General features: G+C 40.0%; 1 protein-coding gene across 1 annotated transcript in view; it reads right to left on the reverse strand.

Annotated features, from left to right (window-relative positions):
• The window catches only part of ntrk2a (neurotrophic tyrosine kinase, receptor, type 2a), a 216,031-nt gene that overhangs the window by 155,258 nt on the left and 45,844 nt on the right, over positions 1-14,929 (reverse strand). Inside the window, exons 8-10 of the mRNA XM_078396175.1 lie at positions 13,073-13,375; positions 6,805-6,837; positions 4,187-4,284 (exon numbers count right to left, since the gene is read on the reverse strand). Of these exons, the coding sequence (XP_078252301.1) occupies positions 4,187-4,284; positions 6,805-6,837; positions 13,073-13,375 (434 nt within the window). The remainder of the gene's footprint in view (positions 1-4,186; positions 4,285-6,804; positions 6,838-13,072; positions 13,376-14,929) is intronic.

Genomic DNA, 14,929 nt, shown 5'->3' on the forward strand with positions numbered 1-14,929 from the left:
TTCAGCATATCACTGTCCACTATCTTCCTCGATTAAATGGGCTGTTGACGTTTGGTGTGGACTTAAGTGAGCCAAACAGCCTGTTTCATTGCTCTCTGATTCTTAGGTACTGTTTGTTTATTATTAGATCCCAATAGAAAACATGTTTGGTTCATTATTGCCAAGAAACCACAAAGATGTAACAGTACCTAATAAAATCGTTTCAATTACTTAATACAGAATACTTCCAGTGGGAATATCAACAAGATATGCCCAGGGCCCTGAGGAGATTGAAAGTAAATAACATAAGCACTTCCAATTTTAAATAGGTACACACCAAAACACACAATTCTGTGTAATATCTAAATTAAATAACCTAATTTAATGCTCTTACAGTGCCCTCCATAATGTTTGGGACAAAGACCCATCATTTCTTTATTTTCCTCCGTACTCCACAATTTGAGATTTGTAATAGAAAAAAATCACATGTAGTTAAAGTGCACATTGTCAGATTTTAATATAGGCCATTTTTATACATTTTGGTTTCACCATGTAGAAATTACAGCAGTGTTTATACATAGCCTCCCCATTTCAGGGCACCATAATGTTTGGGACACAGCAATGTCATGTAAATGAAAGTAGTTATGTTTAGTATTTTGTTGTATATCCTTTTCTTGCAATGACTGCTTGAAGTCTGCGATTCATGGACATCACCAGTTGTTGGGTGTCTTCTCTGGTGATACTCTGCCAAGTCTGTATTGTAGTCACCTTTAGCTTATGCTTGTTTTGGGGGCTAGTACCCTTCAGTTTTCTCTTCAGCATATAAAAGGCATGCTCAATTGGGTTCAGATCGGGAGATTGACTTGACCACTCATGAATTGACCATTTTTTAGCTTTGAAAACCTCCTTTGTTGCTCTAGCAGTATGTTTTTTTAAAAAACTATTTTCCGGTTAATACAATGCAACAGATTGACCATATAGTTGTGAAAGTTAAATAGTACGAAATCATCATATCAAAAATAAAACAATATAATCACACATGATATTTTCTGATTGAAAAAAAAAAGTGTAGGCAGAAGCCAAAGCTGATTGTGCCTACCCTTAATATTTAACAAAATATAATAAAAAAACACAACATCATAAGTCAGAAGCAGATAAACAAAACATAGAAAGAAACACTAATATAGTCAAGAACCATCATTTCTCAGTGCTGATCACATATTTTGTATCTTTAAAATATAATATTTTTGAACATTTTCTTGAATTTACACATATTACTACACTCTTTTAATTCATTGTTGCAACTATTCCACAAATTGACCCCTTTAACAGTAACACATCTATTTGTCACATTTGTCCTTACCCTCTTTGTTTTCAAACATATAATATCCCCTAAGTGGATACCTGCTCTCCCTCACTGAAAACAAACCTTGGATACAGTCAGGAAGTGTTCTTTCTTTTGCTCTAAACATTATTTGTAAAGTATTAAAGTCTACCAGGTCCATATATTTTAGGGCATATGATTTCATAAATAATGGGATGGTTGGGTCATTATAACCAGCCTTATTGACAATTCTTATAGCTCTTTTTTACAATATAAAGATTGAATTAGTGCTGGTTTTGTAGGTTGAAATCATTGTCTTGCTGTAGAATGAACCGCCGGCCAATGAGTTTTGAGGCATTTGTTTGAACTTGAACAGATAGGATGTGTCTATACACTTCAGAACGACTATCAGCAGTTGTATCATCAATGAAGATAAGTGAGCCAGTACCTTCAGCAGCCATACATGCCCAGGCCATAACACCCCCACCACCGTGTTTCACAGATGAGGTGGTATGCTTTGGATCTTGGGCAGTTCCTTCTCTCCTCCATACTTTGCTCTTGCCATCACTCTGATTATGTTAATCTTCGTCACATCTGTCCACAAGACCTTTTTCCAGAACTGTGGTGGCTCTTTTAAGTACTTCTTGGCAAACTGTAACCTGGCCATCCTATTTTTGTGGCTAACCAGAGGTTTGCATCTTGCAGTGGAGCCTCTGTATTTCTGTTCATGAAGTCTTATGTAGACAGTGTTTGGGAATTTTGCTTTATTATAGAGAGAATTCTTCTGTCATCAGCTGTGGAGGTCTTCCTTGGCCTGCCAGTCCCTTTGTGATTAGTAAGCTCACCAGTGCTCTTTCTTCTTAATAATGTTCCAAACAATTGATTTTGTAAGCCTAATGTTTGGCTGATGTCTCTAACAGTTTTATTCTTGTTTCTCAGTCTCATAATGGCTTCTTTGACTTTCATTGGCACAACTTTGGTCCTCATGTTGATATACAGCAATAAAAGTTTCCAAAGGTGATGGAAAGACTGGAGGAGAGACTGGGTGCTGATAGTTCTCTTAACCTGCATTAAGGCAATTAAACACACCTGAGCAATTACAAACACCTGTGATGCCATGTGTCTCAAACATTATGGTGCCCAGAAATGGAGGGGGGGGGGGGATATGTATAAACACTGCTGTAATTTCTACATGGTGAAACCAAAATGTATAAAAATGGCGTTTAATAAAATCTGACAATGTGCACTTTAACCACATGTGATTTTTTCTATTACAAATTTCAAATTGCGGAGTACGGAGGCAAATAAATGTTTGTCCCAAACACTATGGAGGGCACTGTAAATCCTGAAGGTAATCATCAGCTGAATGATAGGTTCTGGGACAACGGCTGGGATGTGATGTTGATCCTGTACTATCACCAATCATGAATGACTATGGCATGTGCCAACCTGGTGAAAGGTTTTCTATGTAGCACAACGATCCATAAGATACACTTAGATGACTGAGGTGATTTACCAAAACCATCCCCAAAGTTCGACCTCCATTAACACCAGCCTACAATATGATTGCTGCTGTGGATTTTCTGTGGGGGGCACTGCATGATAGCTGCCTCGCCTCAGTCTGTCTGTCCTTTTCAAACTCTTTTTGTTATTTTTGATAAGTTTTAAAAGTTTGGGTGATGTTCTCTGGTTTGTTTTATGTGGGGGTGGAGGAAGGGGTCAGGGGAAACCTTTTTTCAATCTCTTACCTTGCCGGAGATGCGATTGCTTTCCGGATCGTATCTCCGGTCGCTCTGCAGCCTAACATCACGGAGCTGGAGGCCTTGCCTGGGACTGACTTTGAGCCCCCGCGGGTCCGTGGACTTAACATCTGAGCAGGCAATCCCTTGCCTGGGATCGACGCTCCAACGCGGCCTGCGGACTTAACATCAAAGAGCTTGCAGTCTCGGGTTAAGACCGGTCGGGAGCTCCAAGCTGCACAAGGTTCGACTGGTCCCGACCCGGGGAAGATCACCGGCACGGGGGTGCTGAGATCCCCCCTCCGATGCAGGAGCTTGATCGCCCCAATGAGGAAGGCCCGCCGCCGGCTACGGGAGTCAAGATCGTCCCATCAACGGAAGTTTAGAGGCCCCCAACCGCTGGAGGACAAAGGGAGAGATTGAACTTTTTTCACCTTCCATCACAGTGAGAAATGTGGAGGAGTCACTGTGGTGGATCTTCATGTTAAAATGTATTTTGTGTGTTCTGTTGCTTTTTATTGTTATGACTGAATGGCATATGTTGCAAAACATACTTGGCTAATAAAATATTATTGTGATTGTGATAAAGTATTATTGTGATTGTGATTATTATGAAATACTCATTTAATATCCACTCAGTCTGAAGAAGGATCTCGACCCGAAACGTCACCCATTCCTTCTCTCCAAGATGCTGCCTGACCTGCTGAGTTACTCCAGCATTTTGTGATACCTTTAATTTTACCTTCAATTCAGATCATTGAAGGTTCTAGTCCCACTTGTGAGAGATAATATAAGCTGACAATTCTATACGACATTGAGGGCTGCTTTCAGATGAACATATATCGAGGCCTTGCCTATCCTCCCAAATGGATGCAAATATCTCACTGGTCACTGCTCTCTTGGCAACCAACACTAGTGACAAGAAAAGATTGTCTGGTTGTTATTACATTATTGTTTATCATGGTTAGCTCTATACAAATTGGCTGTTCTGATGAGACACAAGAGACCACATTTCAAAAGTATTTGTTTAGTGTAAGATTCCTTAAATTATCAGAAACGCTACAAAATGTTATTTTTCTTTATCTTGAGGTATTTTTGATTAAGTCCGGTCTATCATTAACAAATCTCTTCTTTTGATACTTACAGTAATACTATCTTCCATTGTCTTTTCCGTTACATTAGGTGGGCCTATCGCAGTTGAATTATCCGAGTTCACACCAAACATATCCTGTTCATATGCATCTGTAAGTAAGAGATAAAATATTTTATATCTTCCTCCACAGTGACTGAAAGAGAGAGCTTATAGTTTACATGTGAAACCATTACAGAGCTGTGGCAACCTCTGGAATATGGATCAATATCCAACATCAATCTGCTCTGATGGTACATTAACAATACCTTCATACATTCAATAATCTCTTATTCCAATTTAGCCTAATAGATCCTTTCCATCACTTTTATGAAGCTTTCTCTCTCCACAATACGAGGGAGAGCAGTATCAGATGCTTCCCCCATCGGACTTTCACCCACAGCCTGGCTTTTAATAACAATGCAGGTTGTATTTTAAACGTTAGGTGCATACCATTTCACAAAATATTACTATGGTAACCTTTGCTTTGACGAGAATGGTGTCTGTTATTGCCGATTGTCTGCTATTACCAAGTTGGGATTACTGACTAACGGAGTATCATAGCACAAGTAGTAAAATCAAAGAACTGCTGAAGCTCACAAAGGACACAAAGTGGTGGAGTAACTCAGCAGGTCAGGCAGCATCTGTGGTGAATATGGACAGGTGTCATTTCAGGCCGAGACCCTTGTTCAGACCCCCATTCTAGAACTATGCCTGGAATCCAGGTGAGTTGACGGCCCCAGCCTGCGGGCTGCCGGGGAAAGGTGAGGATCACCTGAGTCACGGGTCGCAGCCTATGGGTGGCTGGAGTGCAGGTAACGGTCAGCAGTGGCGGCGGCAGGCGCGGCATGGAAGTGGCCGAGGAAGCTGCGGGGGTCGGCAGTGGCAGTGGCAGTGGCAGTGGCAGTGGCAGTGGCAGTGGCAGTAGCAGTGGCAGTGGCAGTGGCAGTGGAAGTGGCAGTGGCAGTGGCAGTGGCAGTGGCAGGCCCGGCATGGAAGCAGCCGGGAAGGCAGTACTGGCAGGGGATGGTGTCGGCAGCCGTCCGCTAGAACCAAAATCCATTTGTAAAGAGGTCTGTAATATCAAGCATTTACTGTATTTACCAAATTAACTGCACGTTTTGCATTATAGAAAATTGTTTACAATGCATGGCACAGAAACAAGCCGTTTGGCACTATGGGTCCCCACAAGATTATGCACTCCATGAGCCTCCCTCCCATCTTACTTCTCCTCAACTGATCAGCAATTCCTTCTGCTCCACTCTGCCTCATGAACTTTTCTAATATCCGATTAAATGCATTAAGATAGATTCAAAATTAATCCTGATAAGATTTCATTCCTGTAATTGTATTCCGCGCTGTCAGCAACATGGTATTAAGATAAATAGAACTGGAAGTTTACAGACAATCTCACAGCAAAATTGGCCATGATTTCAGTATCAGATTGGATATGGTGCATCTGTGTGGTTTAACTACTTAAGAACAGCGTAACAAATATATTTCAATTACAGGAGTAGATTAATTATAATTTGCAACCATTATGCAATTTCTTTCTTTATCTATAGTATACAAGTTAGAAACCTAATACAATTCAATTATCTATATTAAGAAAGCACTGGGCTTTAATTACATCCTGATCACCAGCCCCAAAACAACATTGTTTATTTCAATTTATTGTCATCTTTCACAGAACGCACAGTTACCAACACTTCCAGCAGTATTGTCATGTATTGACAAGTTCATTATCTTCCAAAATAGTATGAGATGCCACAAAAAAAGTATTAGAGCTAATGGCATTTCTACAGGGTTAAAACTCACCCTTGATAACTTGAATTAAATATAAATATATTGGCTACATGTTTTGGATTAATTCTGAGATTGATTTCAATAGATGACTTTCAGAAATTGAATAATACAATAATGCATATATCATGCAAGTAATGGAGTAAAAACTTCCACTTGTGTGTAATGCTTCCTGTAATAATGGTGTCACACTCACTGAAGTTACCGACTTTCAGGCCAGCCGAGGAATTGTGAACAATTCCAGACAAAAGTATGATGGTTGTTTTGGATATCTCACCCGGCCCAAATAATATACCAAATACTTCTTAATTACATTTATTGGAACATATTATTCAAAATATTAAAACTGTTTCTTGTTAAGATGATAGTTCTTAGTGGTCATCAAACAATAGTAACTACTGTACAAAAATAGAATTAAAATTGACACAAAGTGCTGGAATAACTCAGCGGGTCAGGCATCATCTCTGCAGAACATGGATAGGTTCTTCAGATTCTATTACTGAATAACCTATCACTGAAAAACCTAACCTATTCATGTTATAGCGTAGAATAGTTCCCTCTGCAATAATGCACCATCAGCGCCAGAATTGGACCATAGATGGACATAAATAAAACTATGCTTCAATCTTTCAAAGGCTTCAAAGAAAAAGGCTATTTCTACATAATCATCCTATGATCATTTTGGACGAAGTTAACAATTTATGTTCATAATGGTGTTACAATCTAATTCTGTGTCATTGAGCCCTCTCAACATTTTGTCAAGCAGAATGATAACATAAATGTTTTTCCTCAGTTTATATCTTACAATAAATAGGACATCCTTCGCTTACCATAAAATCCAGGGTCTGTGATAGGTTCATTGCCTAAATTTAAAACAAAATCATTATCAGCTAGGTATTTTCTACATACACTTATTTTGTTAACTTAATTTGTTAACTTTTGTTAAATTTTATCTTAAAAATGTATTATGCAGAAGAAATAAAGAATCAAAGTTCTCTGCCTTGTGCTTGGAGATTTGGTGTCAAATTCAACTTTGGCTCCAAACAAATACCCTGGAAATGAGCACAAGTGGGCCTGCACCTGTGATAGGCACTGGAATTACATTTGGAATTAGGCAAGAGGTAACATAATTGTCCTTAGAGTGTCAGATCTGAACCCAGTGCAAAAGCATTCCTGAAAATTTGGCATTTTGATAGCTTGGGGATGTCTTATAAATGGAAGAGTATATTGAGACCAAGCAGAGATCATGATGACAATAGTAAGTTATTTTGGAAACTCCTTCTTGGATGACTTGAACTCTTTCTGTCACTGGCTGCAGGTCAACATGGATGTCATTCCTATTTCCTTCTGCCCTTTTCCAGATGCATTGTATAGAACAGGGATTGACTAGTGCCTGTATTTAGCCCATGCTGTGCATGGTCAAGGAGGTGAGAAAAGTGGACAACATTGACTTGCATTGCTGCCTCTGGGTCACCACAGAGTCATTCTGTGGCAAAGCACTGACAACTCCAGCATTAGTTGTGCATAGGAATTTTATCCCTAATGTCTCTTATTTCCTGTTTAAATGTTGATCTATTGTCAAGACAAACAGAAACTTTAATAAAAGTTGAAAATTTTGGTCAGAGCCTCCATAATCTTTTTCCTAATCTTTTTCAACAACGTTGGGACATTGTCAGTAATATCAAGAACCCACACAGATTGCATTCCAGGAACTTGTTTATGAATTGTTTAACAACTGTCACCATCTCTGCTGCACCTGCATTCTACTTCTACAACCATTTGTAGAAATATTGCAAAATATTTAATACCCCATTTATTTCAAAATCAATTTGGCTGATTTGGATAGTCCCTAGAGCCTGCGTGAATTGATTGCTATGCCTATAGCAAGGCCACTTTGCAGAGACTATTTAAGTACATAATTGCTGGATAAGACCTGTACTAACCATATTATTTATTGGCTGCAAGCCTCAACAGGGGACCCAATATTGAGAGTCTGGCTCCATTCAAAGCTGGTCTGTACAACGTAAAGTCAGCCTGCACCTCTTAAAAGGGGATTATAACTGGAGCGGATGTTGGTCTGAGTTCTACAACAGATGCTGATCTGGGAAAGATTGGGATTGGGCAGCATGGAGCGACATCATGGTTTTCCAATGCTGTACTGCAGAGTCTGGAAGAGAAGGTGCATTGTAGACATCTATCTGCAGAGGCCATCAAGCCCTCCTGAAATACAATGCATGAATCGAGCCTCAAATACCTGGTGTTTTGAGTCGGGACCCTTCTCCAAACTGATAGCAGTAGGGCGGAAGCTGGAAGAGAGGTGGGGAGGGACAAAGCCTAGCAAATGATAGGTGGATATAGGTGAGGGGAGGGGGTTAGTGTTGGTGGATGGTTGGTCAAAGACCAGAGATGAAAAGACAAAAAGCATGAGATAAGAATACAAGGATAGAAGATGCATGAAATGTGAAGCCAGATAAAGGAATATAGGTGAAGGGAGAGGGGAGGGGGAAAGGGCAAAAGGAAAATGGGTGTGCATCCTCGTGGGTCACAGGGAAGGTAGGGGGGACATGGGGGGGAAGGTAGGGGAGGAGATGGGGGTCGTTTCTAGTTAATTTACCAAAAATTGAAAATTTCAATGTTCAAACTATTGGGTGATAAGCTACCCAAGTGGAATATGAGGCGCTGTTCCTCCAGTTTGCTGCACTATAGCAATAGATGAGACAATGTCAACCTTTCTGTCTTGGGCCTCCATCATGAAGGATGTATTACTCAGCATAACTGCTGAGCCCATTGAAGCAGTGTGGCCAGTGGCAGGGCTAAAACTAATAAAGATGACAATATTCTCCTACCTATACCTCATCCTCAGCAGAGGGCTCACTATTGACCTGATGTTATAAATATTGTTTGAAATATTTATTTTCTGTTGCCTTTGTTTATCAGCAACAGGGTGCAGGGCTGTTTTGAATGGGAAATTGGGGTACTGTTTACCAGTGTCACATTGGGAAATGTCATGCAAAGAAAGCCTGGCTTAAAGTGAACTCCCCCCTCCCCCCCCACTTATTCCTCTTCATTTTCTTCCTCCTACCTGCTGTTTGGCATATTGCTGTTGGGAAGTAGTGCATGCTCAGTGGTGAGTTTGTGCAACATGCACCAGTCTTGGCAGCCATTCTGAGGAGTGCAGGATCTCTGCAGAATAATTCAGGCATGCTGATGACCCGGACTATTCCATACTGTGGGGCAGCATAGCTTTTGTGTATTTGTGCTGGCCACCTGTGTCCAGAGTGCGCATCAGAATCATCGTCATCAGGGTGGCCCTACATATAGTGCTGCTGCTTCACAGCCCCAGGCCTAAATTCAATCCTAACCTTAGTTATTATTCATGTGGAGTTTGCATGTCTTTATGATGATCACACTGGGTTCTCCCAAGTGCTCCAGTTTCCTTCCCCATCCCATAGATTATTTGACCACTGAAAACTACTCCTCGTGTATGTAAATGGCAAAACAATTGAAGGGGAGTTGATGGATGTGCAAGAGAGAGAAAGTTACCATACTGAAGAGAAATAAGCGGGTGGATAAGACTGATGGGATTGCTTCATTGGAAGCCAGCATGAATCCAACAGATTGAAAGTTACAAAACAGAGAGCCCTTGTTGTCCAGCAGCCACCTTTGAGTAGTTTCAGTGGCAAAGCTGAGGTGCATAGGATGATGTCACCATCAGCACAGTGTAATGAACTGTACATGCAGACTGGGCTGAGTTTGAGGAACAGAAATGTCTTTGTGATCCATGGTTTGCATGCAGTCAGTGGCATTGCACCAAGGAAAATCCCACAATTCATGCAAAGTCATTCCAACCGTTAGTCTCAGGAAGGAAAAATGAAATGTAATCGGTTGTATTTCTGTTACATAACACTGGCTGGAACGTTTTTGCAAATATGCTCAGCCAAAGCCCAGTGGTACCGCAATGCACAATTCATGTTGATTCTCATCGCCATCTGCTTGCTTTATATGCTTTGTGACAATAAACTAAACTGAACTAAACACTAAACTAAAATGTGCTACTAACTTCAATAGAATAGAGCCCCGTGTGATTCACCTCACTAATATGTACATCACTAATTCTTGCAACACTAGACAGGCGTGGACCCGTTGGGTCCTAATCTCTCCTGCGGGCCTGGCAACCCCCATTGGGTCCAAACCTCTCCTGCGGGCCCAGCAACCCTCTGTCCGAACCTCTCCTGCGGGCCCGGCAACCCTCCCCCAACTGACGACACGTGGACCCATTGCCGGCTGGGGAGTCTCCCCCGGGGCCTGGGGCAGGCGAGGGGGGAGAGGAAAGGGGAAAGGGAGCCACTCACCCTGGCCAGCAGTAGGAGAGCTCTCCTCATCCCCCCCCCCCTCATTGGCCGCCACTCCCGTAACACGGGTGGGTCCCACCCCCCTCCGAGCGGCAACCCTCCCCCAACTGCGCACACGCAGATCCGGCGGCCATCTTACATAGGTATTAGATCAATGGGCCTAAACTGCGCAGGCGCGGACCAGTTTGTTCTGTACAAGATGAGAGTTTTAGTAATATATAGATAGATTTGTATGCCTACATAAATCCATATATTTTGTCCTTTATTAATTTTTGTCCAGGAATTTATTCCCAATCAGTGGAAAGAATTAAGAGTCAAAATACAAGGCATGGAAGTATCTTTGTGGTGCTTTTAGCACCATTTGCTTTAGTTTCGTAATATGTTTCTCCTATAAGATTCAATGTAGCTTTATTTGCCCTTCAAATAATGAGCTTTATTCTTTGAGGTACCCCTACTTTGTTTCAATTAATATATCATATATATCTGAAGAAACTCCATTATTAACTAATCCTTAGTTATCCCACTGTACAATACCTTTCACTGATCCAAACTTTTTACCTTTGACTTTAAATGGAGCGTCTCCTTTCAATGAATAGAAGTATATTGTGTGGATTTCATTCAGTTGTTCAGTTTTGTGTTATTAAAATCAATAAGAGTGAAGTAGAGCACATTGCTTCTCTGCTGCATTTAGTGCTTCAAACTGACATGGATTTTGAGCCATTCTTTATTTCGCATTTAAACCACATGCAGCACTTCTAATTCTAATACACCTTGGTATAGTAAAATACCGAATATTAGCTTTTTGATCTTGCATATCTCTTTGTCTGCCTGCACTTTACTGCTTCCATCTTCTCTACACAAACAAATGATTTGGACACAGAGAATGATACAATTTTCTACCCTACTTCTTACTATTTCCATATAGAATCCACCTTAGCACAAGTCAAAGGACCACCTTACTGACAATATAGAATAATTTCTTGCAAATTATTTTTCTTACTCCATCACTACTGAAAATCTTAAACCTGAGGATGTCAAATTCCCTGATCTATCACATCCTTAGCCAAACATCTACTCGAGCTACTATTATTTTTGATCCACTATTATTAATGCTTTGCTGAAATACATAAAAGTATTGGATATCACAGGAAGATGGTCATAAATCAATCATCTTACACTTTCATTATTTAAAAAAACAATTACAAACATATCTAAAAAAATTGGGATTTTGTGAACAATTATAAATCAATCTAATATCTGGATCTGCATCAAAATTCCCAGTAGTGTTATGTTCAAACAGTAATGTTCAAACAGTTCAAAATTCAGACCATACCCCAAACATGGCATAAACTGAATTCCCACAGCTACCTCATTTTCTATGTGTGGTCTGAACTACACTATGCGTTGCAGAGTTTCATGGCATATTCTTATTGGATATGAAAGCAATGGTGCTTCTATGAAATAGTAATCCATTATTTTTAATCATTGTCATTACTCAAACCAGGAAAAAGTAATTATGACTCACAAATGAGATCAAAACAAGGAAATATACGTACAGCGGGGAAATGGTTCATCAGTTTCAGAGTATCACAATAAACTCTACTTGCCACTGCCGCATCATGGCATCATCATGGTGATCCAACACTGACTATAACACTAATAAGGGACTTTGAAGCCAAGGAGTGAAAATATTGATGTAATTAATAATCCATAAGAATCAAACCACCACATTTAGTCTAATTTTCCCCACAATGTTCCAAAAAGGGAATGACGTCATTCTATGTGCAAATGACATGGGAATGATATCAAATATGCAAGAGTAAATTGCTCCAAGGACTGACCAGTTGAATTTCCAATGTGGACACCTAAAAATACTCAGGTAAAGTTCATTTTTAATCCAAAACATTTTCTTTCCGGTGGGACAGATGTAATATTGCTGCATGTTGTCTTCTAGTTTGTCTTTTGTCTAGTAATTAGAGAATGTGGGCAGCTGGAAATTGGCTCAAACAAACTCCACCCAGGAAACAGCCTAACATGCAACAGTTCTATGTAGTCTAAAAATATAGTAAGTTTTAAGTTTTTGCATATAGTATTCACATCTGTGAATGCAAGAGAAACAGGCTATCATCACAATAATAATTTAATCATCATTTGTACCATTAAATATTCTGTGTAATCATCTGCTTGTTTAAAATACTGCACTTACGAAAGCTTGGAACATATTTAATTCAGGGGGAAAGTTCTAAATGTTAGCTATTCTCACACACATTGGTGACTATGTTTAATACCATCCTACAACCAAATGAGCAGGGTATTCTATGACCCAGTCAAATTTTATGCCATTACCTTCGTAGATATAATACACAAGTTTAAACAAGTTAGGTTGGCACTATTAATTAATCTTTATATCTGTCTTCACATTTCTTGAGAGTGAGTCAAACACATCATTTTTTGTGTGTTGTATAAAATTGATCAACCATTGGCTTGGTTATAACTCAATGGTAAAATAATTATTTAAAAGGCGCATCTTATTCTGATCTAGGCTTCTCCTTTCCACCTCTGCTACTGATTTTGTATTGTGTTATTTGGTTCTTTGAAGCTATAATATCTAGTTTATCTAGTTAGCATCACGTAGTACAACTGTATTTTTATTTTATACCAGTACACAAACGGTCAGATGTTTTAAAAAAATACAACAGTGTGGCACTACAACAGCAACAATGACAAAGAATAATAAAATACCCACCTGAACCAGGAGGATGGTGCATGAAGTGTGCATATACTGTGCCCTTGTCCTGACCCAAGTCATTATTCACACACAGAGTGTAGTTCCCATTGTTCAGATGGGTCGGATTATCAAGCTGCAAGCAACCGTGCTGCTCACTGATATTCTCCTCATGAATCTGAGTCAGTATAAAATCAGTTTCATTCAGGGGATAATTGTTGTGGTACCATTGAATTCTGGGTGGAGGATTACCGGTTACACTGAAAGGAATGCACCAGCGATGATCAGGGATGGCCTCACCCAATAATGTTATCTTGGGAGGAACTAGAAGTAAAAAAAGAATATAATTAGTTAAACTCAGTGGTACATAAGTTGTTGTGTAGGTTATAATATCACAGCATAGTTATCAGATATGTGAGAGTTAAAAACAAATTCTATGAAACTCTGTCACTCCATTTCACCACTGTTGGCAAAATCCTCATAGTTTAGTTTAGTTTAATTTAGTTTAGAGATACCGCGCGGAAACAGGCCCTTTCGGCCCACTGGGTCCGCGCCGACCAGCTATCCCTGCACGCTAACACTATCCTATACTCACTAGGGACATTTTTTACATTTACCAAGCCAATTAACCTACATACCTATACGTATTTGGAGTGTGGGAGGAAACCGAAGATCTTGGAGAAAACCCATGCAGGTCACGGGGAGAACAAACAAACTCTGTACAGACAGCATCCGTAGTTATGATCAAACCCGGGTCTCCGCCGCTGCATTCACTGTAAGGCAGCAACTCTACTGCTGCGCCACTGTGCTTCCCACCAGTTTGCATCACCAACTTCATTCAACCTTTAAAATCTCTTTCAAATCTCAACTCTTTGACAATTCGGCCAGGCCTTTTAACTTCTCCCTTCATGACTCAATATGCTTTGTCTATCTTAGCTGTGAATTGTTTGACAATGTTATTCTTTAAACCAAATACATGATCTAAACAAATGTATTTATGGGTGCAATGTCAGAATGTCTCAAAGAATGACAAAGCTGACAAGAATATTCTGGCTTGAACAAGGTTAAATAGCTCATCCCATGATCTTTGCCTTTTGTATTTCACCAGATCATCATCTCCGTGAACCAGCAAAGAATATCACATGTGATCATCCAGTTTACTTTATAAGAACACGTAATATGAAGTTTTCATATCTTATTCTGAGTAATTCTGTACATTTGAGAAGGTATTTACTATGTCAATTATTTAACAGACATAATTTTTCTTCTTTGAATCATCGCAAATTAGCTATAACGAGAGGTTGGACAAAATTGGAGCGTTAGAGGCTTAAGGAGGAGCTGATAGAACCTGAAATGTAAAATTATGAGACATAGATAGGGTAGACATACAGAACTTGTTTCCCAAGCTGAAAATGTCAAAGACTAGACGCTTCAGTTTAGGTTTATTTAGAAATACATCATGGAAACAGTCCCTTCGCCCACTGAATCCTTGTTGACCATTGACCACCCACTCACACAGGTTCTATGTTATCACACTTTCACATCCATTCCCTGCACATTAAGGGTAATTTTACAAAGGCCAATTAACCTACAACCTCTTTGGAAAAATGGAACGAAACCAGAGCTTCTGGTTTAAACCCACACAGACAGCACCCTAGGTCAGGATCGAACCCAGGTCTCTGCCGCTGTTAGGCAAGGGCTCAACCAGCTGCGCCACTGTCATCCTTTAAGGTCAACCAGGGGTGGTGATGGAAGCACATACGATAGTAGTGTTTAAGAGGCTTTTAGATATGTAGGGAATGGAGGGACATGGACCACATGCAGGCAAATTAGATGGGTTTATCATGTTCGACACAGACATTGTGGGCCGATGGGTCT

The sequence above is a fragment of the Rhinoraja longicauda genome, chromosome 3, assembly GCF_053455715.1.
Source record: "Rhinoraja longicauda isolate Sanriku21f chromosome 3, sRhiLon1.1, whole genome shotgun sequence".
Classification (NCBI taxonomy): Eukaryota; Metazoa; Chordata; class Chondrichthyes; order Rajiformes; family Arhynchobatidae; genus Rhinoraja; species Rhinoraja longicauda.